Source organism: Indicator indicator, unplaced genomic scaffold, assembly GCF_027791375.1.
Source record: "Indicator indicator isolate 239-I01 unplaced genomic scaffold, UM_Iind_1.1 iindUn_scaffold_124, whole genome shotgun sequence".
NCBI lineage: Eukaryota > Metazoa > Chordata > Aves > Piciformes > Indicatoridae > Indicator > Indicator indicator.
The window spans coordinates 26926-50912 of record NW_026539230.1 but is presented as its reverse complement, the minus strand read 5'-3'; the positions used below and the strand labels follow the sequence as shown (position 1 = coordinate 50912).

At 50.6% G+C, this 23987-nt stretch overlaps 1 protein-coding gene across 1 annotated transcript; it reads right to left on the bottom strand.

Annotated features, from left to right (window-relative positions):
* Positions 1 to 32: 32 nt before the first annotated feature.
* Positions 33 to 23577, bottom strand: LOC128980347 (serine/threonine-protein kinase Nek11-like). Its single transcript, XM_054398815.1, has 11 exons — positions 23408 to 23577; positions 21071 to 21236; positions 18259 to 18377; positions 12874 to 12938; positions 11540 to 11666; positions 9254 to 9332; positions 7742 to 7848; positions 6581 to 6700; positions 5836 to 5929; positions 791 to 926; positions 33 to 37 (listed from the first exon to the last, which is right to left on the bottom strand). Exons 1-11 carry the CDS (start codon positions 23575 to 23577, stop codon positions 33 to 35), a joined length of 1188 nt encoding a protein of 395 aa, XP_054254790.1.
* Positions 23578 to 23987: the final 410 nt, after the last annotated feature.

Genomic DNA, 23987 nt, shown 5'->3' with positions numbered 1-23987 from the left:
AGATTGAGTAGAAAATTTTCCCAGGCATCAGCCTAAACTGCCACAAGACAGAAAAACTGTCTGACCTCAGAAAGATACAATGGACTTTCTGGCACTCATGTCAGTGTCAACACAGCCTGGAAGTGAAATCCAAGTCACAGGCTCTCAAGTGACAATGATCAGGGATGCTAACAGGACAAGCAGTGTCCAAGCTGTCTCTGGCTAAAGGTCAGATCCTCATTACATAAAACTCAGTGATCTTAAAGGATCTGTGTTGATTTGGGGCTGAAATCCATACACTAATCCATGCTGATCTGCATGGGATCATGTAGAGCAGGTTAGCCAAGCTAGAGCATGGGAGATTTAGAGGAGATGTTAGGAAGAAGTTGTTCCCCATGAGGGTGGTGAGACTTGGCACAGGTTGCCCAGGGAGGTGGTGGAAGCCTCATCCCTGGAGGTTTTTAAGGCCAGGCTGGATGTGGCTGTGAGCAACCTGCTGTAGTGTGAAGTGTTCCTGCCCATGGCAGGGGGGTTGGAACTGGATGATCCTTGAGGTCCCTTCCAGCCCTGACAATTCTGTGATTCTGTAATCTAGTCAAAGCAGGGACAGCACTGAACTGAACCCAGCTTTGGTGAGCTGGAATTAAACCCCAGTTTGCTTCTCTCTACCACACATAACCTGTGCTGAACACAAATGCTAACCTAACATATACCAGGCACAGGTTTCACAGGTACAAGAAATCAAACCTCTGTCTTTTCCCAGCTTTCTCAGCAGGAAGTTTCTTTCCACCACCAACTGTTGCTTTCTTACCATGGTTTGTGAGTTCAGACATGCAGAGCTGGCTTGTCTCATCCCCACCTGGTACATCACATCCTGTGGACATGGAGCCACACGTAAGAGCTGGCTGAGAATCAGGCAGGGCTTCTGAAGTCTGCTCCTCAGATCCCTGAGTCACACAAAGTAGGATGGAGAAACAGGCAGAGGTAGAGCTTTCAGCAGGATCACAAGGCAGAGGGTGCCCTGATCTACACAACTGCTGGGCTTGTGAGTGTGATGGTTTGAAACTGTCTTTTAATTTGTCTTCTCAAAGTTCAAGCAGAGAAAGCGAAAGAGTGTAAATAAGTCACTATTGGGTGCAAGAAAGCAAAATAATGATTGTTCTAAACACTTCCATTGGAGAGAGAGAAACGATCAAGAACCACTACTCAAAACAAAGTTGGGCAGTCTGCAGTTGGAGTGGGGAGTTCACTTCCTTGCTGGGCTGTCTGGCTGCTGCTGCTTCTTCTCTTCTGGCTGGAGATAACACACTGACCTTGGAGAGCTAAGTTAACAGCCTCTTTGCCTTTACCTAACTCTGCTTTCTGCCAGGGGAGTATGAGGGAAGGAGGCCCCAGGGAGAGAGGCCCCTTGGGAAAGGTCCCCTTTGGGGGGAAGCAAAGGGAGCTTGGTTGTGCTTTTCTGTTGATTGTATATATTTGTAAATGTTGTGAATTGTGTCTATTTGTACATATTCATTGCATTTCATCAGAGATTGTAGATCTACTTGTAAATACAGTTTGCATTTGCTTTCCAGACTGAGCTAGCCTGGTTATTGTAGGTGTGGGGGGGAATTTCAGCTCACACTGACACATTTTTATTTTTGGCGCCCAACGTGGGGCTTGATTGCTTGAATGATTTATTTCTGCTCAGATTTGGAAGCAAAATGAAGCTGTTTTGGATTCTGAGTAATTTTATTTCCTCTGTTATCAGTGTCATTATGTACAGATGGGCCATTTCCTCCATGATAGAAAAGATTGTGAGATATGTGGCATATAAGTCATTTCTTTGGGTCAAGAACAAGTTACTAGATGTTGTTGAATTCTGTTGTGGTCTTATCGGGCTAGGGAGATATGGTAACTCAACTATGAATCTGCCAGCAGAAGCATTTGAGTTTGCTATTCCTCTTGCAGAGAATTGTGTGAACCAATGGAACCCTAAATTGATTTTTATGCTAATCTTGATTCTGGTGCTTGTTGTAATAAACATGTGGCTACTGATAGCACTGTATCAAGAAAGACATAAGGCTACTTGCTCTTGCAACCTGCGTAGACGTAAGAGGAAACATAGAAAAGCTCAGAGAGATTCGGAATTAGGTTCTGATTCTGATTGCAGTGTCCAGGAGATCACAGTTAAGTGCGGGGAAGAAAAGGTTTGTGAGAAAGCTGCTGATAGCCTTGACTCAGAGCCAGCAGCAGCAGCTGCAGGACCACTGCCAGAAGCTCCAGGAGCTTTGCCAGAATCTGAGAAAACAGCCATGACTACTCTCTGTGGGCATGCCTCCTACTGGCAGTCCTGCTGAGGTACCCTAGCAGAGATGATTTACCATGGAACCCTAAGCCTTGGACCACAACAGATGAGGGAATCAAGTGCCTGAGAGAGTTTGCTGTGAGAGAAGTAATGTATGGAGATCATGGGACTTTGAATCCTGACAGAATTCCTGTAGGAACAGGCCTTGCCAAAAAGCTCATTAAGCTTGCTCCTCCTAATTATGCTACTATTCTGGCAAGCAGAATTGTGGCAAGAAATTATGGTGGAGTGCCTCCCACTGTTGGCCATTTCACTGACCGAATGAGGCAATTGGAGGATAGTCTCGCCCGTACTTCTTTGGTTTCAGCCATTGAAACTCTGTCTGGAGAGATAAAGAATTGCATGAAAGAGCTGAAGGAGGAACTTAAAACCTCCATATCCAACTAGATGAAGAGGGATGATTCTGATTCCTCTTCCTCCAGATGGATACAAGCTTCAGCTGTCAGGAACAGACATACTCCAAGAAGGCCATTCCAGAATAGGTCAAACCAAAACAGACAGCAGAGGCAATCACGTGGCAGTATCTGGATAACTCTGCGTGATCAGTTTGGTGAGAACATGAACAGATGGGATGGTCAACCAACTTCTGATCTTTTCAGGAGGTTACGGGAGCTGCAGAGTGGCAGATCCCGAGGTAACAATAGCAGAAGGGTAGCTGTCACTTCCTCAGTTTCCCAGAACAACTCTGATAGCTCCAACAGTGATTCTAATTCTGGTGCTGGACATTGTGCCAGCTGTACATGTGGAGGTAATCCTGACCATTAGGGGTGCCCTGCCTTCCGACAGGGGGAGGTAAGGGATAACGGAGATGACAAAATCTATTGGGATGTTTATATCCAGTGGCCTGGCACTTCAAAATTTCAGAAGTACAGGGCCTTGGTTGACACAGGAGCTCAGTGCACCATCATACAATGAAATTATCAAGGGGGAGAATCTATAACTATTCAGGGAGTCACTGGTAGATCTCAAGAGTTGTTTAAGATAGAGGTTGATATAACCTTAACTGGGAAGCAGTGGAAGAAACATACTATTGTAACAGGACCTAATGCACCTTGTATTTTGAGAATTGATTTTCTGAGAGAAGGGCGTTTAAAGACCCTAAGGGTTACAAATGGGCTCTTGGAATAGCACTGTAGGAATTGATGGAGGAAAATTGAAGTTGTCTATCAGACCTGAGTTTTCAGATGAATCTGCAGTTGTGGGACAACATGAGATAGAGAATGTGAAGTTGCCGGTTGCTTCTCAAACTGTGCATCACAGACAATACAGAACCAACCGTGACTCTTTGGTGCCCATTCAAAACTTGATTCGTCAGCTGGAGAGCCAGAGAGTCATCAGCAAAACTCATTCACCTTTCAACAGTCCAATCTGGCCTGTGAGAAAGCCGAATGGAGAGTGGCGTCTGACAGTTGATTTCCGTGCCTTGAATGAAGTAACTCCACCCATGATTTCAGCTGTGCCAGACATGATGGAACTCCAATATGAGCTGGAATCCAAGCAGGCCAAATGCTATGCTACCATAGACATTGCTAATGCTTTCTTCTCTATTCCCATAGCAGAGAAATGCAGGCCTCAGTTTGCTTTCACCTGGAGAGGCATTCAGTACACATTCAATCGTTTGCCCCAGGGGTGGATTCACAGTTCAACCATCTGCCATGCAGTGATCCATGATGCTTTGGAGAAAGGTGGAGCTCCAGAACACATTCAGTTCATCGATGACATCATCGTCTGGGGTGAGACTGCTGAAGAAGTCTTTGAGAAAGGTAACAAAATCATTGACATTCTCTTGCAAGCTGGTTTCGCTATCAAGCGAGACAAGGTGAAAGGACCTGCCAGGGAAATCCAGTTTCTGGGAGTGCGGTGGCAAGATGGTCGCCGTTATATCCCAATGGATGTGATAAACAGAGTCTCCACCATGGCAAATCCCATCAACAAGGCTGGAGCCAGGCTCTGCTGGGTGATGCCCAATGCCAGCACAAGGGGCACTGGTGGAAGCTGAGGTATAGGAGGTTCCATGGAAACAGGAGAAGGAATTTTTTTCTCTGTGAGGTGAGAGAACCCTGGAATAGGCTGCCCAGGGGGGTTGTAGAGTCTCCTGCTCTGGAGATATTCCAAACCTGCCTGGACATGACCTGCCCTGGGTGCTCCTGTTCTGGCAGGGGGGTTGTACTGGATGATCTCTGGAGGTCCCTTCCAGCCCCTAACATTCTGTGACTCTGTGAAACTCTGATGGTTTCTGTGCTGCTTGCACTGACTGTTTCCAAGCTGCCACAGCTCTCTCTGTGACACTGTACAGTACTAGAACAGCCCTGACTTCTCTTACACCAAACAAAGACAAAGCAAAGGAAAGCTTAGGCTGGGAGTCAATTTAAACAGCTACTGGGAATGGTAATATTCTGAACTGATCCAATGAAAAGAATGCCCAGCCATGCCAGGGCCATGAGGGTGAGCAGAGGGCTGGAGCTCCTCTGTTATGAGGATAGACTGAGAGAGTTGGGGTTGTGCGGTCTGGAGAGGAGAAGGCTCTGAGGAGACCTTCTTGTGGCCTTCCAGTATCTGAAGGGGGCTACAAGAAAGCTGGGGAGGGACTTTTTAGGGTTTCAGGGAGTGATAGGACTGGGGGGGATGGAGCAAAACTAGAAGTGGGGAGAATTAGATTGGATGTTAGGAAGAAGTTGTTCCCCATGAGAGTGGTGAGACACTGGCACAGGTTGCCCAGGGAGGTGGTGGAAGCCTCATCCCTGGAGGTTTTTGCAGCCAGGTTGGATGTGGCTGTGAGCAACCTGCTGTAGTGTGAGGTGTCCCTGCCCATGGCCGGGGGCTTGGAGCTGGATGAGCCTTGAGGTCCCTTCCAATCCTGATAGTTCTCTGATTCCATGAAATTAGGAAGGAGTACAATAAACTTAGCTTGCAAATGAATATCATTGATGTTGCACAGACTGTCAGTAAGTGCATTTCAGAGGGCAGACTTAGAGTTAAGGGTGACTCAATAAAAGCCAATCATGTGCTGAGCAGAGTTTGTTGAACTTCTCTGAGCAACTGACTGTGCTTGCCCTCAGCACAGACCCACAGGCTAGCAGTCCAGACTTCACAGAGTCACAGAATGGTTTGGGTTGGAAGGGACCTCCAAAGCTCATCCAGTCCAACCCCTCTGCACTCAGCAGGGACATCTTCCACTAGATCAGGTTGCCCAGAGCCCTCTTCAGCCTTACCTTCAATATCTCCAGGGATGGAGCCTCAACCACATCCCTGGGCAACCTGTTCCAGTGTTCCAGCAGCCTCCTGGTGCAGAACTCGTTCCTCTCATCCAATCTCAATCTGCTCTGCTCTAGTCTGAGGAGAACAAAGAGAGATATTGAGAGGCATGGGGCCTCAAGCACCTCCCTGGGCAACCTGTTCAATGTGCTTCCAGAACAGGACTGCCCCTCTGGCACTAAAGCAAGCAGGTGGGACAAGAGAAGTGCTAGACACAGAGCAGGGATGCCTCAGGAACCACAGCCTCTGCTCACCTGCAGGGGTCCTGTGCTCAGCTGCTGGCAGCTCTGGGACCTCAGCTCCTGCAATCTTTTGATATTCTTTTGGTATTTCTCTTCTGTCAGCTGTCTGCAAATACACAAGACTTGTATGTGGGGAGAGCACAGAGTTCCATAAGTGCCAGGTTTGGGGCTGTTGGCACTGACTTTTATTCTAGATGAGTATCTACTGTGCTGTCATTCACCCCACAGCCTCGCTCTCCTCAGGAGCTGAAGACATCACAGGCCTGGCAGCCCTGCCCTTTGAGGAAAGGCTGAGGGCTGGACTTGTTCAGCCTTAAGAAGAGAAGGCTCAGGGGAGACCTTATTGCCATAGATACAGCAAATAAAGGGTGGCTGCCAGGAGCATGGAGACTCCCTTTGCACAAGGGGTCCCATGGAGAAGATGAGGGGTAGCGGGGACAAGGTACTGCTGGGGAGATTCCCTTTGGACTGCAGAAGAAAGTATTTGCCCATGAGCACAGTGAGACATTGGAATCATCTCCCAAGGGAAGCACTGGAGTCCCTACATTGGTCAGATCTGAGACTCAGCTTGTCAGGGTGCTGGGACAGCTCACTGCAACTCCACCATCACCCAGCAAGGTTGGAGCAGATGATCCTTGGGGTCCCTTCCAAGCTGGCACTCTGGGATATTTTCATTTTCACTTTCAACTACCTCCTTCCTGCTGGGTGGGGACAGCTCCCTGGTTAGGGCAGAATGGGCACATGGTTCTCAGCTTACTTCAGCTTCTTTGCCTTCTCGTCTGCAGCGCTGACCTTCCGCAGCCTCATTCTCTCCCGCGGTGTCATCTGCTGTACTTCAGAGAGCTCCTGCAGTGTCTGCAGGTGAACCTTCCTCTGCCTGCAGTTGGACACATTGCAAACATGTAAAGAGCATTTCACCTCCAGAGAGGTGATTCTCCCCCTCTACTCCGCTCTTGTGAGACTCCCACCTAGAGCTCAGTGTCCAGTTCTGGACTCTCTGTTCCAGGAAGGATCTGGAGGTGCTGGAAGGTGTCCAGAGAAGGGCCATGAGGATGAGCAGAGGGCTGGAGACAGACTGAGAGAGTTGGGGTTGTTCAGTCTGGAGAGGAGAAGGCTCTGAGGAGACTTTCTTGTGGCCTTCCAGGATCTGAAGGGGGCTACAGGAAAGCTGCGGAGGGACTTTTTAGGGTGTCAGGTAGGGATAGGACTGAGGGGAATGGAGCAAAACTGGAAGAGAGGAGATTCAGATTGGATGTGAGGAAGACATTCTTCCCCATGAGGGTGGTGAGACACTGGCACAGGTTGCCCAGGGAGGTGGTGGAAGCCTCATCCCTGGAGGTTTTTGCAGCCAGGCTGGATGTGGCTGTGATCAACCTGACGTAATTGGCAGGGGGGTTAGAAGCAGAGGGGGAGAATCCCCTCCCTGGCCCTGCTGGCCACACTTCTCTTGCTGCAGCCCAGGCTCTGCTTGGCTCTCTGGGCTGCAAGTGCTCACTGCTGGCTCCTGTTGAGCTTCTCCTCCACCAGCACCGCCAAGGCCTTTTCTTCAGGACTGCTCTCAAGCCAGTCCCTGCCCAGCCTATATCAATGCCTGGGATTGCCCTGACCCAGCTGCAGGACCTTGCACTTGGTCTTGTTGAGTCTCAAGAGGTTGGCTTGGGCCCAGCTCTGCAGCCTATCCTGGTCCCTTAGCAGCAGCACTATAAATGACCAGGACCCAACTAAGCTGAAGATCTCAACCCTCCTAACATAAAGACAAAGGCCATCATTTGCATACCCACTGGTGCTAACTGAACATCTGCATACCCTGCTCCTGTGCAATTAGCTGTTACTTCATACAAATATTGGACCTGCAAATGCTTATTCCCCCTCAGTCATTTCATGGATTGATGCCCAGAAACCATTTCACATCACTTACACAGCAGCAGAAACAGGAGCAGCTCCTTTCTGCCAGTGAAGTGCCTTGTCTTGCACAGCCATGTCTGTGAGCTTGCACTGTATGGTCCACAAGGAAATAAAACACACCTGGGGTTAAAGCAATCCAGACTCTTCATGCAGCACCCAGTGCCCTAATGCACAAACTGACTGAGCAGAATCACAGAGCACATCAGTTTGGAAGAGACCTCCATCCAAGCTCATCCAGTCCAACCCTCCACCCAGCACTGCAGGCTCAACACCAAACCATGTCCCTAAGCACCAGCTCCACACACTGCTGAAACACCTCCAGGGATGCTGACTCCAGCACTGCCCTGGGCAGAACATTCCAATGTCTGAGAACCCTTCCAGGGAAGAAAGATTTCCTGAGATCCAGCCTGAACCTCCCCTGGCACACCTTGGAACCATTACCTCTGCTCTTGTGGCTTGGCAGCAAGGAGCAGAGGCTGCCCCCTGCTCACTGCAACCTCCCTTCAGGGTGCTGTAGAGAGCAATGAGGTCTCCCTCAGCCTCCTCTTCTCCAGCCTCAACACCCCCAGCTCCCTCAGCTCCTCCTCTAGCCCAGGGGCTCCAGGCCCTTCTCCAGCCTGGCTGCCCTGCTCTGCACAGGCTCCAGCCCCTCAATGTCCTTCCTGCAGTGAAGGCCCAGAGCTGAACACAGCCATACTGCAAGGAACTTCCTTTTTATCTGAAGCAAATGGTGACTGTGCAGCTCCTAATTTGTGATTCAGGCTCTTCTCAGTTGCACCCTGGGATAGGACAAGGAGCAAAGGATAACTCAACATGAGGAGGAACTTCTTCACTGTGAGGCTCACAGAACCCTGGAGCAGGCTGCCCAGAGAGGTTGTGGAGTCTCCTTCTCTGGAGCCTTTCCAGCCCTGTCTGGATGTGTTCCAGTGTGACCTGTGCTGGATTCTATGGTCCTACTCTGGCAGGGGGGTTGGACTGGAAGGTCTCCAGAGGTCCCTTCCAACCCCTGACATCCTGTGAGCCTCTGACTATAAGGAAGATGGAGACTCCCTTTGTACAAGGAGCCAGATAGAGAAGGTGAGGGCTGGTGGGGACAAGTTACTGCTGGGAAGATCCCAGTTAGCCATACAAATTCCCACCATGAGAACCATCAGACATTGGAATAACCCACCCAGGGCAGTGTTGGAGTGCCCAACATTGGACACTTCCAAGATTCAGCTGGACAGGGTGCTGGGCCAACTTGCCTAAACCATGCTGGACCAGAAGATCCTTGATGTCTTTTCCAGCCCAGGATTCTCTTCATTGCTCACAGCATTGAAAGGGGGAGGATACATTCAGCATGTCAAGTGTCAAGGGCTTCCTTTCTCACTGCCATGATATTTCAGCCCTATCTGTAATTTAGCTCTGGAGTCCCCTGCACTAAAGCTCCCATGAACTGCTGCCTAATCCTTTTTTCTCACCACATTTGCTCTGCCTCCGTTCTGCTTTTGCAAAATGCCCACAGCTGTTGCTGTTTCTTACACACCTTTAGCTGTTCCTCAATGTAAGGCATTTTTAGGATGTCTGCAGCTGCTGGTCTGAGTGCAGGATTCTTATTCAGCATGCTGAAACATTAAAAACCAGAAGCCATCATTAAGCAGTTTTCCTAATTAACTTCCAAAGGTGCTGCAGGAGGGAATGGCCAGGCAGTGACCCACCTGCAGAGCAGAGCGTTCAGCTCACTGGAGTATGGAGCAGGAAGAGAGGGTGGAGCACCTTCTACAATCTTTAACACCACTGACAGAAAGCTGTGTCCTGTAAATGCATGCCTCAGGCAGCACATCTCATACAGAATGCAGCCCAGAGACCTGGAAGAACAAACCAAGAGGAGTAGCACAGAGCCTGCAGGGTGACATCGTGGTGGGGAAAAGCACAAGTGTGTGGTCCTGAGTGTGGGATGGCTCAGCAGCATGCTCTGCTCTGCGCCCCAAGTAGCTGTGTTCAGATCACACACAGGAACTTTGGAAACAGGAGAAATCACACAATGGTAGGGGTTGGAAGGGACCTCCAGCGATCAGCCAGTCCAGTCCCCCTGCCAGAGCAGGGTCACCCAGGGCAGGTCACACAGGAACACATCCCGGTGGGTTTGGAATATCTCCAGAGACTCCACAACCTCTCTGGGCAGCCTGCTTCAGGCCTCCAGCACCCTCACACCAAGGAAGTTTCTCCTTATCTTGAGGTGGAACCTCCTGGGTTCCAGTTTGTCCCTGTTGTTCCTTGTCCTGTCACTGGGCACCACCAGAGCCTGGCCCCTTCATCCTGATCCCCAGCCCTCAGCTATTGATAGACATTGATCAGATCCATCTCAGCATTCTCTTCTCCAGGCTAAACAGCCCCAGGGCTCTCAGTCTTTCTTCATCACACAGATGTTCCAGCCCCTTCAGCATCCTCATAGCCTTTGCAGTGCACTCTCTAATATATCCCTGTCCCTCTAGAACTGGGGAGCCTGGCACCAGAAACAATACTCCAGATGTGGTCTCACCAGGCAGAGTGGAAGGGCAGGAGAACTTCCTCTGACCTGCTGTCCACACTCTTCTTAATGCACCCCAGGATGCTGTTGGCCTTCTTGGCCACAAGGGCACATTGCTGTCCCATGGACAATTTACTGTCCACCAACATTCCAAGGTCTTTCTCCATGGAGCTGCTTTCCAGCAGGGCAGCCTCTAACCTGTACTGGTCCATGGTGTTGTTTCTCCCCAGGTGCAGGACTCTACACTTCCTCTTGTGGAAGGTTCCCCTTTGCCCAGCTCTCCAGCCTGGCCAGACCTCACTGAATGTCTGCCTCCATAAGTGCAGGCACCAGCTGAAATCCTCTCTATAAATGCATTTGGTCATGTCCATAGAGATGTGAAAATAAAGCAAAGTCCTGTTCCATGAGCTGCCTTCAGTGTTTCTTCATGAAGAAATCAGTTTAAGAGTGTTCCACCTCAGCACCAGCAGAAACTTCTTCACAGGGAGGGTAATGCAGCACTGGAGCAGGCTGCCCACAGAAGCTGTGGAATCTCCTCCTCTGGAGGCTTTCAAAACCCACCTGGATGTGTTCCTGTGCCCTAGGTCCTCCTGCTCTGGCAGGGGGGTTGGACCAGCTGATCTCCAGAGATCCCTTCCCACCCTTAACATTCTGTAATTCTGTGAGGTCTCTAAGTGAAAAAAACCTCCAAACACCCAAATGTATTTGTTTTCAACTAAATTCTGTCTGTTAGCATTTCTGCCTCTAAGAAGCCCCTGGATGGAGTTTGCCTTTCAGCTCAGAGCTTTTAAAGCAGAGAAATCTGATTGCTGATCACTCTTTGCATGCCCTTTACCTCAGGCACTCAGAGTATGATACAGCTGGAGGGGTGGCTGCACAGACAGGCACTCAGGATGGCACTGGAGGGCCTGCCCTCAGGTAGTGACAGCACTGGGGGGAGTGGATCCCAGTGAGAGGAGGACAGAGTTACATCAGATCTTAGGAAGAAGTTGTTCCCCATGAGGGTGGTGAGACACTGGCACAGGTTGCCCAGGGAGGTGGTGGAAGCCTCATCCCTGGAGGTTTTTGCAGCCAGGATGGATGTGGCTGTGAGCAACCTGATGTAGTCTGAGGTGTCCCCGCCCATGGCAGGGGGGTTGGGACTGGATGAGCCTTGAGGTCCCTTCCAAACCTAACAGTTCTGTGATTCTGAGCAGTGTGAGAGCCATTAAAAAAACATCAAAGTAGTTCCCAAATAACTTCAAATGCTGACCTAGAAAACAAATGCCTAAATCCACCTGAAAGAGGATGGAGACTACTCACCAGATGTCAGATTTTGTGTTGTAGCCCTGCTGCTTGAGTGCCTCTGGACTCATGTAGTATGGTGTCCCAGTAAACGTGGTTGCCAGGTCACAGGAACCCATCAGGAGACAAGAAACTCCGAAGTCCCCTAAAGGTGACAGCACAAACAATAACCAAGTGATCTAAATCTGCATCTATTCCTGGGAGCTCTTTGTGGTTCCTGCCAGCCATGACACACTGACTGTACAGCCAAGGCAACCTGCCACTGCTTTAAAATGCCTGATGGCTCAACATCAAAACACCCCAGAGCACCAGGGAACTACTGAAGAGGCCTTATGAGCTCATAGAATTATAGAATGGTTTGGGTTGGAAAGGATCTTAAGGATCATCTAGTTCCAACCTCCTTGCCATGGGCAGGGACCCCTTCAGGGACAGGTCAGATTCAAACCCCTGGCTCAAAGCAAGGCCAGCTTCAAAGTTCCATGAGTCTACCCCTGTGCAGGTCCAGGCAAGCTTGGAGCAGCCTCAGGTCAGGAGTTTTCACTGCCTCCGTGGAGTTCAGGTCTGCATCTGACTGTCAAACACTGTCTGAGCACAAATCCAAATGCTGCATCAGACATGACTTCATTCAAGCCTCCAGCAGCCACTGGTCGGTAAGGATTGTTCTCTCTTGCTGACACACATCACAGACTCACAGAATGTTAGGGGCTGAAAAGGACCTCCAAAGATCATCCAGTCCAAACCCCTGCCAGAACAGGAGCACCTGGAGCAGGAACACATCCAGGCAGGTTTTTAGTATCTTCAGAGAGAGAGACTCCACAACCCCCCTGGGTAGCCTGTTCCAGGGTTCTCTCAGCCTCACAGGGAAAAAATTCTTCCTCCTGTTTCCATGGAAATTCCTATGCCTCAGCTTCCACCAGTGCCCCTTGTGCTGGCATTGGGCATCACCCAGCAGAGCCTGGCTCCAGCCTCTGGGCACTCCCCCTGCACATCTTTATCAGCAGCAATGAGCTCACCCTCAGGCTCCTCCTCTCCAAGCTCCAGAGCCCTCAGCTCCCTCAGGCTCTCCTTGTGAGGAAGATGTTCCACTGCCTGCAGCATCTTTGTGGCTCTGTGGTGGACTCTCTCAAGCAGTTCCCTGAGGTCCTTCTGGAACTGAGCGGCCCAGAACTGGACACAGTATTCCAGATGTGGCCTCAGCAGGGCAGAGCAGAGGGGCAGGAGAACCTCTCTGACCTCCTCCCCACAGCCCTTCTAATGCACCCCAGGATGGCCTTGGCCTTCTTGGCCACAAGAGCACATTGCTGGCCCATCCTCCAGGACACCCAGATCTCTACAGAGTGTGGCAATCTCACCAATCTTCAGAAGATTCTTTTTCAAGAATATATTCTTGGCTTTCAGATCCCTGTGAAGAATCCGCCTGGAATACAGAGAGGAAATTCAGCCTCAGCTGACCTGAAGCACTCATGGTCACCTATCAAGTATCACAGGTGTTTAACTCCATTCCTTGTTAGGAAGGCAAGCCCAGCATAGCTATGGCCTAACCCTCTGGGTGACAACACTAAAGAGTTTCATGGAAACACAGAGCTGCATCCACAGACACCCAGGTGCAGGAGGAGAGCCTAAGCAGCCTGGATAATAGGAATGCACACAGGGATCCAGGAGTGGCAGCCCTGCCCTGTGAGGAAAGGCTGAGGGCTGGACTTGTTCAGCCTTAAGAAGAGAAGGCTTAGGGGAGACCTTATTGCCATAGATACAGCACATAAAGGGTGGCTGCCAGGAGCATGGAGACTCCCTTTGCACAAGGGGTCCCATGGAGAAGATGAGGGGTAGCGGGGACAAGGTACTGCTGGGGAGATTCCCTTTGGACTGCAGAAGAAAGTATTTGCCCATGAGCACAGTGAGACATTGGAATCATCTCCCAAGGGAAGCACTGGAGTCCCTACATTGGTCAGATCTGAGACTCAGCTTGTCAGGGTGCTGGGACAGCTCACTGCAACTCCACCATCACCCAGCAAGGTTGGAGCAGATGATCCTTGGGGTCCCTTCCAGCCTGGCATTGCATGACTCTGTGTGATCCCAGCCTGAGAATACAGTTGGCTGGGTTGGAAGGGACCTCCAAAGCTCATCCAGTCCAACTCCTCTGCAGTCATCAGGGACATCCTCCACTAGACCAGCTTGCCCAGAGCCCTCTCAAGCCTCACCTTCAGTATCTCCAGGGCTGGGGCCTCAAGCACCTCCCTGGGCAACCTGTTCCAGTGTTCCAGCACCCTCATAGTAAAGACTTGCTCCTAATAGAATCACAGAATTGTTAGGGTTGGAAGGGACCTCAAGGATCATCCAGTTCCAACCCCCCTGCCATGGGCAGGGACACCTCACACTACATCAGGTTGCTCACAGTCACATCCAGCCTGGCTGCAAAAACCTCCAGGGATGAGGCTTCCACCACCTTCCTGGGCAACCTCTTCCAGTGTCTCACCACCCTCATGGGGAACAACTTCTTCCTAACATCCAATCTGAATCTCCCCACTGCTAGTTTTGCTCCATTCCCCCCAGTCCTAACACTCCCTGACACACTAAAAAGTCCCTCCCCAGCCTTCTTGTGATTAAGGGAAAAGCCAAGTGATGAAAGGGAAGCACAGACTCAGAGTGCAGGCCTTTAAGTCTCTAACACTTTCACAAACCCAGGGCCCCCCTTGTAAATCCAGGTGCTCACATTCCTGAGAGGTAGGGAGGCAGAAGGGATCATCTCTGCTAAGGAGGGGTGGGAAGGCTCCTCCATGGCCTTGGAGATAAAGTGTCCTTGGGGACGAGCAAACAGGAGGCCCTGTGCTTCTATCAACCTAATGAGCAGAAGTAGCTCAATTCAGGGGGGGTATGTTCATCAAGTCAAGAGCTCAGCAGGAAGAAGACAATCAGCCTTCACCCAGTCAAGAGTTCATTATGAAGAAGACAATTTGCCTCCATCAGGAAGACCCCTGAGGACCACCACAACCACATTTTAAGGGGCATGCGTGACTGGGGGGCAGGCACTCTGACAATGCCTCTGGAATGCTCCCCCTGTTTCCAAGGAGGGTCCTGAGCATGCATGGGGACTGTCTGTATAACCTTGCTGATCCTAACCTCCACTCCAGCAGCTGTGCTAGGGGGATTACCCCCTCCCTGCCCAGCCTGCAATGAGAGGATACCTACTTAATAACTCTGGTTGTTGAGTTCTCACCTTTCATCATGTTACTGATGTTACTGTAGGGGTCTGGTACAGGCCACCTGACCAGCAGAGCCAAGCAGATGAGGCCCTCCACAGGCAAATAGAAGCAGCTTCCAGGTCACAAGCCCTGGTCTTCATGGGGGATTTCAACCACCCTGACATCTGCTGGAGGGACAACACAGCAAGGCACCAGCAATCCAGGATGTTCCTGGATTGCAGAGATGACAACTTCCTCCTCCAAATGGTAGAGGAACCAATAAGAAAAGTGCTGTGCTGGACCTTGTTCTCCCCAACAGGGAAGGGCTAGTGACCAATGTGAGGCTCAGAGACAGCCTTGGCTGCAGTGACCATGAAGCAGTTGAATTTAAGATCCTCAGGGCAGCCAGGAGGACATATTCTAAGCTTACGACCCTGGACTTCAGGCGTGCAGACTTTGATGGCTTCAGGGATCTGCTGGCCAAAGGGTCGTGGGACAAAGCCCTAGAGGGAAGAGGGGCCCAGGACAGCTGGTCAGTATTCAAGGACCACCTCCTCTGTGTCCAGGAGCAATACCAACAAAGAGGAAAGCAGGGAAGAATGCTAGGAGGCCTGCCTGGATGAGCAAGGAGCTGCTGGACACACTATCACTTAAAAGGAAGCTCTACAAGGAGTGGAGAAAAGGACAGCTGGAATGGGGGCAGGTAAGGAAGCTGCCTGAGCAGCAAGAGACCTGCTTAGGAAAGCCAAAGCACAGCTTGAATTGAATCTAGCCAGGGAGGGCAAAGGGAACACCAAGAATTTCTACAGGTATATGAATGGTAAACAGAAGTCTAGGGAAGGTGTGGGCCCCTCAGAAAGGAAACAGTGAAATGGTCACAAGGGACCTGGAAAAGGCTGAGGTTCTCAAGGACTTCTTTACCTCAGTCTTCACTGCAAGGGCCTCCAGCCACACTCCTGGAATAGTCATGGAAGCTAATAGCAAGAACCAGAAGGAAGAACTGCCCATCATAAGTAAAGATCAGGTTGGTGATCACCTGAAGAACCTGAAAGTGTTCAAGTCCATGGGACCCAACAGGATACACCCACAGGTACTGAGAGAACTGGCAGAGGAGGTTGCTGAACCCCTCTCTATTATATTCCAAAAGTCCTGGCAGGCTGGGGAAGTCCCCACTGACTGGAAAAGGGGAAACATTACTCCCATTTTCAAAAAGGGTAAGAAGGAAGAACCAGGGAACTACAGGCTACGCAGTCTCACCTCTGTGCCTGGTAAGATCATGGAGCAGATTCTCCTGGAGGCACTACTGAGACAGAGGAATAGTGAAGAGGTGATTGGGTACAGTCAGCATGGCTTCACCAAGGGCAAATCCTGCCTGACAAACCTGGTGGCCTTCTATGACCAGGTGACAACATTAATAGATGAGGGGAGAGCAACTGATGGCATTGACCTGGACCTGAGCAAAGCCTTCCACACTGTCCCACACCACATCCTGGTCTCCAAGCTGGTGACACATGGGTTTGATGGGTGGACCATGAGATGGATAAAGAATTGGCTTGATGGCCACACCCAAAGAGTGGCTGTCAATGGCTCCATGTTCCAGTGGAGGCCAGGGACAAGTGGAGACCCTCAGGGCTCAGTCCTGGGACCAGGCTTGTTCAATATCTTTGTTGGTGCCATGGACAGAGGCATTGAGTGCACCCTCAGCAAGTTTGCTGATGACACCAAGCTGTGTGGTGCAGCAGAGAGGCTGGAGGGAAGGGATCCATCCAGAGGGACCTGGACAGGCTGGAGAGGTGGGCACAAGCCAACCTCATGAGGTTCAACAAGACCAAGTACAGCTCTGAGGAGAGGGACTTGGGGGTGCTGGTGGAGGAGAAGCTCAACAGGAGCCAGCAGTGAGCACTTGCAGCCCAGAAAGCCAACCAGAGCCTGGGCTGCATCAAGAGAAGTGTGGCCAGCAGGTCAAGGGAGGTGATTCTCCCCCTCTGCTCAGCTCTGGTGAGACCCCACCTGGAGTACTGCATCCAGTTCTGGAGCCCCTATTACAAGAGGGATATGGACATGCTGGAAGGTGTCCAGAGAAGGGCCACCAGGATGATCAGAGGGCTGGAGCTGCTCTCCTATGAGAACAGACTGAGAGAGTTGGGGCTGTTCAGTCTGGAGAAGAGAAGGCTCCAAGGAAACCTTAATGTGGCCTTCCAGTATGTGAAGGGGGCTACAAGAAAGCTGGGGAGGGACTTTTTAGGCTATCAGGGAGTGATAGGACGGGGGGGAATGGAATAAAGCTGGAAGTGGGGAGATTCAGACTGGATGTGAGGAAGTTCTTCCCCATGAGAGTGGTGAGAGCCTGGAATGGGTTGTCCAGGAAGATGGTTGGGGCCCCATCCCTGGAGGTGTTTAAGGCCAGGCTGGATGAGGCTCTGGCCAGCCTGATCCAGTGTGAGATGTCCCTGCCCATGGCAGGGTGGTTGGAACTGGATGATCCTTGTGGTCCCTTCCAACCCTGACTGATTCTATGATTCTATGATCACCAACATCCAATCTCAATCTGCTCTGCTCTAGTTCGCCCTGGTCCTGTCCCTGCAGGCCTTTGCAAACAGTCCCTCTGCAGCCTTCTTGTAGCCCCTTCAGGCTGCTCTTAGGTCTCCCTGGAGCCTTCTCTTCTCCAGGCTGCACACCCCCAGCTCCCTCAGCCTGTCCTCATAGCAGAGCTGCTCCAACCCCTTGATCATTTTTGTGGCCTCCTCTGGACCCTCTCCATCAGGTCCATGTTTTTCCTGTGCTGAGAGCTCCAGAGCTGGACTCAGCACTGCAGGTGAGGTCTCCCCAGAGCAGAGCAGAGGGGCAGGATCCTCTCTCTCCATTTCTGGCCACACTGCTTTGGATGCAGCCCAGGCTGCCCTTGGCCTTCTGTGCTGCAAGCTCACACTGCCTGCTCCTGTCCAGCTTCTCCCCCACCAGCACCCCCAAGTCCTTTTCCTCAGGGCTGCTTTCTATCACTCATCCCCCAGCCTGTACTGACAATAAGGATTGTTCTGGCCCAGGTTGCTCTTGTTGAATCTGATGAGGTTCCCCTAGGTTCACCTCTCCAGACCTGCCCTGCCCAGGTCCCTCTGGATGCCATCCTGTCCCTCTGGCATATCAACAACACCACTCAGCTTGGTACCACCTGCATAGCATATGGACTAGGAAGACCAGGAGTTGACAGTTCTGCAGTGATGGTCTGGAAGGTAAAAGATCTTTCCAAAGAGGAGCATTAAAGGAAAGGAAAAGCAGAGCTGACTTTTGCAGATTCCCTTTTCCACCACCACTTGGGGAGAGCTTTTTCTCAGATTCTTGAAACCTGAATTTTTCACTTGGCTCTGATAGTGTCTGTGTCTAATAGTGAAAGGCATCTGCCACTGCACTGCTGGGAGATGGAACAGAGAAGGGTCTTGCAGGATAGCTGATCAGTGACATCTCAGGCACACAACACACCCCTAGGCATGTCTGGGGCTCCCAGCAAGCCTGCTCAGTGCCCTCCCAAGGCAAGGCTCTCACAATAAACATCTGTACCTTTCATGCATGTAGCTGACTCCATGTAACAGCTGTATAAACCAGTCCAGGATCTGCCTCTGAGGGAATATCTTCCCAGATTCTTTGTACTCTTGAATTTTAGAGTCTAGATCTCCACCCTGAAAAACATCACAATGTGTTTGTACATTTCAAGCCAGTATTTCTCAATCCCTTCTCCTTCAGCAGAGCACAGCACTCCCTCCACTTTCTCAGACCTTCAAGCTCCCTACCACGCTGGCTGCAAAAGGAACACTTGCACAAGAATTCTGAAGCCTCCCAGCACCAGAAGCACACACACCTGAGGAGGAGGCCTCTGCCTGCACAGGGAATCACAGAATGGTCCAGGCCAGAAGGGACCTCCAAAGCTCATCCAGTCCAACCTCCCTGCACTCAGCATGGACATCCTGCACTCGATCAGGTTGCCCAGAGCCCTCTCCAGCCTCACCTTCAATATCTCCAGGCATGGAGCCTCAACCACCTCCCTGGGCAACCTGTTCCAGTGTTCCACCTCTCTCATAGTGAAGAACTTGTTCCTCACATCCAATCTCAATCTGTTCTGCTCTAGTTTGAAGCTATTGCCCCTGGTCCTGTCCCTGCAGGCCTTTGCAAACAGTGTCTCCCCTCCTTCCTGCTAGAAGCAGGTCAGTTTTCTCTTAGTATTACACAATATCATCAAAGTGTTTTAAGAGACTAAATCTTGGCTCTCTTGATGTGAATCAACAAAGATCAAATCACCTTTGCTCCCCAGACAGCTGCCTGGGCAGGGGTGTGGTGCAGAAACCACCTGAAATATGCAACAGAGATCAAATACATCCTGGCCTGATGAGCCCAGGGTGGACCCCTGCAGGCACAAGGCTCCCTGGAATGTCCAACAAAAGAGAAGATTGTTGTGCATGACCTACCTGCATGCCTGCCTGCTAGGTCAGCTCTGCCCACTGACAGCACACCTGGCAGTCACATGTGCATTGATGTGACTGGGGTGTGGACCAGGGGGAGCTGCCATTAACAGAACGAAAAACACTGTAGGATGCCTGCTAGAGAGAGAGAAAAGGGCATCACCATGCAGCCCAGGAACCCTCTCTCTATGCCCTAAGTTTTGCCTGTGTGCTGTGCTGAAAATTCCCCCCAGTATGAAATTGCCAGAGCAGCTCAGCTGGAAGCAAATGAAGCTGCATTTACAAGCAAAACTACAATCTACAATGGAATGCAAGGAATGTGTACAAATAGACAATATTTACAATATTTACAGGGATTGACGATTGATGAACAGCACAAGAATCCCCCTGGACAAATCAGGGGGCTAATAACAGCTTCCCCACTCCCTGCCCCCTTCCCTACCCCCTGTATACAAGGGACAAGAGGAAGAGCAGAGAGTTGTTTGTTAGTACTTAGCCACAACAAAGAGCACAGCCAAGGTCAGCAAAGCCAGGAGGAGAAGCAGGAGCCAGAGGGGAGGAAGCAAAAAGAGAGAGAGTTACTTTACCTGTCTAAATTTCATGGCAGATATTGTCCAATAGGATTGTTTAGAGCTTAGCATCATTTTCCTTTTTACACCTAGTGGTGATTTATTTACATTCTACCACTTTCTGTTCAAGATCTGTGGGAAATTTTCTAGGCACAGCCTAAAACTACCACAGCCTGCTGCAAGAAGAACAGAAGAACTCAGGCAGAGAGAGAAAAGACATCTTTACTGAAAACATCACATGCTGGAGGCTGCTCAGAGGAAGACTTGGACTTTGGGATCTCTCCCTTCCCTCTTTCAGCCAAGGACAGCACAAGACAAGGACGTCTCTCCCTCCTCGCTTCCAAGCTGAAGGGGCAGCACCCAGCCAGAGCATCTTGAGGGGGTGGTAATATAATTCCTTCCCTGCTCTCTCTCTCTCTCTCCTGCTGTTACTAAATAGCATCACTTTTGATATTTGGCCTGGTTTGTGCCTTTAATTTCACAACATGGCAATGTTCGAAAAAGAACACAGCCTCTCTCCCCCTCCAGACTGAGACAAGTGCTAAGTGTTCTCACTTCATGGCACCCCACTTTAGGTGTGTGTTGGAGCTGGTCACCTCCAACTCCCCTTGGAGTTAACACAAAGGACCAGGCAGCAGCCCAGTGCAATTCTCTCTGCCATAACTGTTGACTTGGGGGTGCTGGTGGATGGGCAGCTCAATGTGAGCCACCAGTGTGCATCTGCAGCCCAGACAGCCAAGCAGAGCCTGGGCTGCAGCAAGAGAAGTGTGGCCAGCAGGGCCAGAGAGGTGACTCTCCCCTCTGCTCCATTCTGCTGAGACCCCACCTGGAGCTCTGTGTCCAGTTCTGGAGCCTCTGTTCCAGGAAAGATCTGGAGGTGCTGGAAGGTGTCCAGAGAAGGGCCACGAGGATGAGCAGAGGGCTGGAGCTGCTGTACTCTGGAGACAGACTGAGAGAGTTGGGGTTGTGCAGGCTGGAGAAGCTCTGGAGGAGACCTTCTTGTGGCCTTGCAGTATCTGAAGGGGGCTCCAAGAAAGCTGGGGAGGGACCTTCTAGGGTGTCAGGGAGTGATAGGACTGAGGGAAACGGATTACCTGAACAGTTGCAGTGATCCAACCTGTCTCTAAAACTACCTACTGCCTCTTCTCTGGCTTCTTTGTCCATGAGCTCTGAGTCTCTCCCGAGCAGGTGACAGCAAAGGGTTGATTTGAAACATGGCCACAAGGCATACCATAAGTACCAGACAAAGAGTAAATTCAAACTAGGACATTCAGGACACTAGGCTATGCTGCTTTGCAAAGCCTGCTGTAATGCAGCCATTCTGTCAGAGGAAGCTGCCTGCCTCACCTCACAGTATTCAGTGACGATGCAGAAGCTGTCTCGCTCCACAAAGCTTGTGTAGAACTTCACGATGGCAGGATGGTCTAATCTGGAGAGCAGCTCTGCTTCCAGGTTGGCTTCAACTGTATCATTGGGCTTGAGGCCTCCAACAGAGATTTCCTTTAGAACCTTTCTAGAGGAAAAAAGAGATATCAGTAAAACCAGAAAAATAACAAATATGAACTGCCCCATCCTAATGTCCTCAGCTGCACAATAAAAACCTTAATCAAGACAGTTGGCAACATGAAGCCATGAGTGGCTGAGGGGAGGGGCGTGGACATTGTAAAGGGCCTGGACTTCAGTAAAGCCTTTGACATTGTCTCCCCCTGCATTCTCCTGCACAAACTCCTGGCACAAGGCTTGGCTCAGTGCCCTCTGCACTGGATAAAGATCTGGCTGATGGCCAGGGGCAAAGAGTGGTGGGGAATGGAGTTAAACCTGACTGAAGGGTGTCCCACACACAGGAACCATCAACACTGCCAAAATGTCCTTCTGTCTTCTGATCAGAATCCTAAAGGCTTCACCAACCAAGCTGATGAGACCTGTCCCAACTCAGGCAGGTAAAAAAGAAAAAAAAATTAAGAAAAGTTAGCAAATGGAAAGCAAATGGAAACGTGTTTCCTGGAGTTTCTGTAACTGAACCTTCTCAGCTTTCATTCACAGACTCACAGAATGTTAGGGGCTGGAAGAGACCTCCAAAGCTCATTCAGTCCAACCCCCTGACAGAGCAGGAGCAACAAGGGCAGCTCACACAGGAACACATCCAGGCAGGTTTTGAATATCTCCAGAGAGGGAGACTCCACAACCCCCCTGGGCAGCCTCTTCCAGGTCACCGTCACCCTCACAGGGAAAAAATTCTTCCTCCTGTTTCCATGGAACTTCCTCTGCCTCAGCTTCCACCCCTGCCCCTTGTGCTGGCATTGGGCATCACCCAGCAGAGCCTGGCTCCAGCCTCTGGGCACTCCCCCTGCACATCTTTATCAGCAGCAATGAGCTCACCCTCAGGCTCCTCCTCTCCAAGCTCCAGAGCCCTCAGCTCCCTCAGGCTCCCCTCATAAGGAAAATGTTCCTCTCCCTTCAGCACTTTCATGGCTCTGTGCTGGCCTCTCTCAAGAGGAGAGGACTTTCCATTCACAGCCCTAATGCTCAGAATGCCAACACAGGGACTTGCTCATGGTGACTGGAACTCTCCTACCACAGCTCTCCTTTGGTCTCAAGGTCTGGGAAACAGCAGGGTCCACATTCCCTGCCACCAGGCTGTGTCCTGCTGAAGCTGCTGGGCAGCTGCAGGGTGAGTAGGGGAACTGAAGGCATTCCTGGTAACAAAGGCCAGGGGGGTGTCACAGCTGTAGCTTCAGCAAATGCAAACCAATTCAGGGCAGGGATGGTGCCCCTTGGCTCAGCACCAGAAGCAAAAAAAGTAAAAAAGAAGAGCAAATTTAAGAAATCCAGCACATACTTCTGCCCTGCTTCTTGTCAGGACAATGACAAAATTGACCTCAGTTCTGGGGGCCCTTTCCACTGACTGTATCACCAATTGTCCAAGGCAGGACACTGGGGAGAGCTAAGATGTGTGTGGTTTTACTGGTGTTGGTTCAAAAGCTCCAGAGGTGCACATCACCATGCAGAGGGGAGGATGAGATTTTCTAGCTACTTCCCCTCTGTCTGCAAGAGTAAATGAGGAAAGGGTCAGATACAGACAAAAGATAGACATACCAAAGAAACTGATAGAACCAGGTTCAGCTGGAATGCTGAGTCACCATAAAGACAGGCTGAGGGAGCTGGGGGTGTTCAGCCTGGAGATGAGAAGGCTCCAAGGACACCTTAGAGCTGCCTTCCAGTACCTGAAGGGGCTACAAGAAGGCTGTTTGCAAAGGCCTGCAGGGACAGGACCAGGGGCAATGGCTTCAGACTAGAGCAGAGCAGATTTAGATGTGTGGAACAAGTTCTGCACCAGGAGGGTAGTGGAACACTGGAACAGGTTGCCCAGGGAGATGGTTGGTGGCCCATGCCTGGAGATATTGAAGTTGAGGCTGGAGAGGGCTCTGGACAACTTGATCTAGTGGAGGATGTCCCTGCTGAGTTGCAGGGGGGTTGGACTGGTTGACTTTTGGAGGTCCCTTCCCACCCAGACCATTTTGTGAGTCTATAAAAGTCTGCTCTTATCTTAAGTCCTCACTAAAGTTGCACAGTTAAGGCTGTGCTGTGACACCACACTGAGAGATGAGACAGGCAGAAGACATCTGCACTGCAAGAAATATGGCCCAGGCATTTTCCTTTGCAGCCTGAGAAGGGAATACTTACAATTGTTCTCCTTGCTTTGCCCTTCTGTCCAAAACCAGATAGACATTTCCAAAGCTTCCACTGCCAAGTTTCCTCTCAAAGCTGTATCTCCTTGCAACCACAGCACCTGAGCAAGCAGAACGAAACCTGGCAGCAGCCACATGCTTAGCAGTTTCTTGAAATTTCAGCATTTCTGAGTGACAGAAATGACACAGAATTCTCCAGGATGTAGCTTGCAAAGCCTCTTAGTCTTCCATGGATGTCCACAGGCAAGCCTTGAAACAGAAAAAAACCCCAAAGTGTTATTTGTCAATGCATTATTCTTACAAGAACCTCTTTTAATTCTGTGTTTGTAGTGCTTGGCTTGCAGCAAGACACAAATTATAGAATCAGAGAACTGTCAGGGTTGGAAGGGACCTCAAGGCTCATCCAGTTCCAACCCCCCTGCCATGGGCAGGGACACCTCACACTACATCAGGCTGGCCAGAGCCTCATCCAGCCTGGCCTTAAAAACCTCCAGGGATGAGGCTTCCACCACCACCCTGGGCAACCTGTGCCAGTCTCTCACCACCCTCATGGGGAAGAATTTCTTCCTAACATC

Coding starts and splice junctions, on each gene's coding strand:
- LOC128980347 (XM_054398815.1), bottom strand. CDS start 23,577: ATGCTGAAATTTCAAGAAACTGCTAAGCATGTGGCTGCTGCCAGGTTT. Junction 6,701..7,741: donor GCTCCTGTTTCTGCTGCTGT/GTAAGTGATGTG, acceptor GTCCAACTGCAG/GCAGAGGAAGGTTCACCTGC. Junction 5,930..6,580: donor GAGAAGGCAAAGAAGCTGAA/GTAAGCTGAGAA, acceptor GTGTATTTGCAG/ACAGCTGACAGAAGAGAAAT.